This window comes from Plasmopara halstedii (genome assembly GCF_900000015.1).
Source record: "Plasmopara halstedii genome assembly, contig: Scaffold_650, whole genome shotgun sequence".
NCBI lineage: Eukaryota > Oomycota > Peronosporomycetes > Peronosporales > Peronosporaceae > Plasmopara > Plasmopara halstedii.
Window position 1 is genome coordinate 2,626,639 of NW_020187567.1, and position 4,488 is coordinate 2,631,126.

At 47.4% G+C, this 4,488-nt stretch overlaps 1 protein-coding gene across 1 annotated transcript; it reads left to right on the forward strand.

The window, feature by feature from the left end:
• Window positions 1-3,307: 3,307 nt before the first annotated feature.
• On the forward strand, window positions 3,308-3,738 carry PHALS_13157 (uncharacterized protein; the record flags this gene model as incomplete). The annotated part of the gene is made up of 3 exons (XM_024728855.1): window positions 3,308-3,413; window positions 3,493-3,555; window positions 3,623-3,738. The coding sequence occupies 3 exons, from the start codon at window positions 3,308-3,310 to the stop codon at window positions 3,736-3,738; spliced, it is 285 nt and encodes a 94-aa protein (XP_024579291.1).
• Between the last annotated feature and the right edge of the window lie 750 nt (window positions 3,739-4,488).

The window sequence follows — 4,488 nt, forward strand, 5'->3', positions numbered from 1 at the left end:
TGCCGTTCTACGTGAACGGGCTGGTTCACCCTCCCGTCCGCTGACGCCGCCATCCCATGGCACAGGGCTTGGTGGGGGAAGAATAGCTGAACGGCTACCTGATGGCAGCCTCCTCACCATCTGCAAAGAAGTCGATGACTTCTTGTCTACCAGACTGAGTGTCCTACGACACTTTCGCGATTCGATGGCTGAAAGCCAAGACCTGCAGTGAAAATATGCAGATGAAAAAGAATGAGGCAAAACAGAAAGCGTTAAGGACAAAGTCCTGGCTTTATTAAACTCTAAAAACCTTTCTACACACGCATCTTCTGCTATCTTCCCGACGAAGCTTCGTCCACGTTTTATTGGACCGTTTAAGGTTGTGGCCAAGCGGGGCCTAGCGTATACGCAAAACCTTCTTAAACGGATGCGCACCCACCCGGTGTTTTACGTGGGCTTGCACAAGCCGTATCGGGATTCGGTGCATGTGAACGCGGAAGCATTAGCACCAGAGCGAATCCTACGGGCCCTCGGCCACACAGAAACTGAATCAAAAACTGGTTCTAAGCACGGAGTGCAACAACCTTCATATCCAATGGAACCAACCGCCCCATCGTTGCCTGCTACGACGCATTCGCCTGCTCCACGGCTAGGAGTCGCTCCGACAGAGCGCTGTAGTCCTCAAGGCGAGGCAGCCGGCGCACGATGCGCTCCAAATCATCAAGAGCGTCCGCACAGCGATATGCTACTTCAGTGTGACGCTCAGCGGAGCTCCGATCACGAAGGATCTCATCCTCAAGGGCTCGAAGAGCAGCGCGAGCCACCGGGCGGCGGTCAACCCGGTCATCACCGCCCATCACCGACTCTTCTCGATGAGAACGGTGACGTCCACTATCACGTAGATTGTCTAGTGGGACAAAGTCGTCAGCAGGGTCTGACCCAATATCTAGTGAAGTGGCGAGGGGTATCCCGACTCCGAAAACTCGTATAGTTTGAAAGCCAGTTCCCAGACGCCGTGGGCGCTTTTGATTAGAGAGATCAGGACGCCCCGTGCGTCTCGGCAATAGCCAGGGAAGCATAAGGGTCATGATCTGATCTCAAGCGGTGGCCTGAGCTCTTGCGGTCACAGACACAGAGCTCGCGGGAGCGTTAGGGGTTGACCCATACGTCACAGGGCGACAATCTGATGGGAGTCGACGGTGTGCTTTGAGTTTGGCAAATTTAAATCGAAGGTGGCGCTCCACACGCACGTCCACTTCCTTGTGGCTTAACTGTAAGGCATCCAGTGAGGAAAGGTTTCGGTGCCGTTGCACCATCGCTCAAAGAGCACTTCCTAATCTGTAGCGCTTTCACCAGGGGCAAGTACTACAGGTATCGTCCGCATTGTGGGTACACGAGAGCCACCTCGTTGAGCACACAGACGAGTGCGATAAGCTTCCAACGGAAACTCTTGTGGATCCAAAAGACGAGTTCGAAGAGCTGTCCGTTTGGCTAGCTCATCTTCCGTCATGACCGGGGGGCCGATAACGTGGAGGTGTAACGATCGAGTTACCGGGTCCTTCGTTTCCACAGGAATCCGTTAGGCGGAAGCCATATTCCACACGAGGATCAATGACCGACCGTGGATGGGAGCGCATCAGAGCCGCCTTACCGGCAGCTTCCAGCTCCCGCTTCTGTGCCTCATCGAGGTTACTAATGATTACACCACGTTCCTCAGGTGACGGGAAGTCAGGAAACGGACATGGGGTCCGCAAGGCGCGAGCATGGCTCGTCTCACGAAATAGTAAGTGAAGCGGATGTTCAAGTCGAATATCTGTTTAGAGCTGGATTGCAAAGCTATGATACGTCGCGCCTTTGCAATTCAGAGCACGAATTGCGTTTAAATATCCATTAGCAACTTTAACAGCTTCATTTTCATCCGTACATCCACCCTGGGTGATATGGCTCTTACCAATCATTGTGCTCTAAGCGCAAATGGTAAGTCTGATGCAAGCTGGTCATGTGGCTGAAAGAGCGCTCATGGAGGGGCTTTCTGACGCTCGTTTTACTCTTGGTTGGGTGGAATGCCCGAATGTATAGGCGTATAAGAGATCCACATCAGGGCGGCGAGCAACAAATGATTTGACACAGTTGTCAAGAGTCGGCGTGACTTTTGCGTGTGTAGTAAAACCAACTGGGCTTCGTAAACCAGATCCAGCTCGTTTTGGAAGAGCTACACATCGTCGAAAATTCTAGAGCGATGTGTCAAAAAAATTTCTGCCAATGTAAACGAGCGGCGCACGTAACACGTGCAGATGGCAAGTGAGGGCCTACTAGGCCGTGTGATGTCGGGTGTGTGTGAAACCTTCGACAACTTGTAATTCTGTTCAGACTGCATTTCCTCATATATTTCTTTTGAGATGATCAAGCTTTTGACAATCAAGCATTTACTGAAAATAGCAACAGCGACACCAGGTTGTCACGTGATCGCCGATATAGGCCATACAAACTGGATACCGAACAGAAAACGGCAAAATCATATTGTGATCCTATGATCAACATCTATCACATAATGCTTCAAAAAATGACGCCATTATGCCATAATCACCGCCTCAATAGCATCAGAACGTCCAAACCATCATACACTGGCATCACAAGATGGAAGGTCAATACGTGGATAACTTTGTCTTCCTTCTGCTAGATACAAGAGAAAGATTATAGATAGCGAACAGACCCGAAGTGTCTCTGGATTAATTCTCACTAAAAAACCTCGACTTCTCGCCAGGTATTTTCCTTGGTGTGCCTGTCTTTAGGACAACGTCTTTTCCGGTGAAACATTGAGCCGTTCGTTGTGGCAAACAGGACATACAAGTTTAGACTGCAGATACGGTAAGATACACAAATTTGTTGAGTAAGAATTCAAGCACAGCGGGTGCTCGCAGGAGCCCCACTTTTCCGCAGTATCGAGAGCGAAATTAGTATGACCGCCGCTCAGTTTCAAATTCTATATATCAGGTACTGTCTTTTGTGAGCTTATGCCTGACACTAGTTGTAACGAGATCACACGTACTCTGGAATGAATGGGTGGATCATACAAGATTGTGTGACTGTACGAAGGTGTAGATTACAAAAATTGGTGTAATCACACAATGGTGTGGCTACAGCGTAACAAGAAGCCACTACGTGGCGGGACTGCCAGTAGTTATGCATATTAATCAGGTTTTATTATTTAATTAGGAAAAGCTTAGGTTTTGGATATAGTAATACAGTTTCAATTTTGAACGAAAGAGTACATTTGCCTTGGGTTAAGGTTTTGGGTACTATCATTTTCAGCTATAGCATAGCACGAATGCGCATTTCTGCCGTGTCGAAGTGGTCTGGAATTGTTATTTGTCGAAATCCCTCCGTTCGAATTCAAGAATGGGATGATATTGTACAGTGGAAATTCCCATGTGGTGCTTAATTACTACGAACAATCCCTCGGTCTGTCTAGACGCGCTAGAAATACGCCTTTAATCAATTCTTGTAATGTAGCGCTAAGCCAGGAGCGTCTTGATGTAACGTCGGGCTGTGATCTCACGTTTGTAGATCGTCGAGGTAATCAAGCCAATGTACGCAGTACCTTGGTTTTTCCTAGTACTATGACTTCGTTGATTACGATCAGTTGACCACTCAACCACGTTTACTAGCAGCGTCATCGAAAACGAAGGCCCATATCGTACGAAAGGAAACAAAAAACTCTCTTATATTGCCAAAGCTAATAATGATGTTACCTTTTGAGTGGGACTCGATAGATGCAAGGATTTTGCTGCTGACATGAAGCCCCAATAGGCTCTAGATCGCTGGACCCAGAGGCTAGACGGGCTCGTGAGCCATATCCACAAGCTCGATGAAAATTGAAGTCGCCATTTACTAAAATTGCGAATATCACTTTCAGGGTGTCGTGATGTAATCAAGACGGTAATGGTTTGGCATATTCATCAGTATGACCTGTCGCGAATGTAGTCAATAAAGTCGACATATTCACTGCGCTGCCGACGTCAAATTAAACTAGATACCTCATCCCCTGTATGTACGTATATACATTCATGCTAACTTGTCTAACACCAACCAAATTACGCATCTAAGAGTGTAGCTATAAGTTAGCTTCCTACAAGCAAAGTGCACAGCAAATCCGATGCATTTCGTGCCCACAAGAAGTTTTTTTGTCTTTCTACAAAAGTTTTTTAAGCTTACTCAAAAAGCTCTTGGTCGATAGAACTTTGTGAGAGCCGATTACGCTTCCAACGACATCAGGTTGAAACATTCTCAGAGGTTTGTTTTCATAACTATCAAACACCTCCAGGCAAGAGACTACAGCTTGCAGACCTTGGGCCAACAATACACTATTAGACGCGTTTTATATTTAAAGATACCTGAATGTAGCATGTTTTATCCTCAAAGAGGATACACTATAATTTACGATTGGACCTTAAATACACGTTTTCACGCTCAAAAGATGGGACACAGCCGCCTCAAACACCCCCCCCC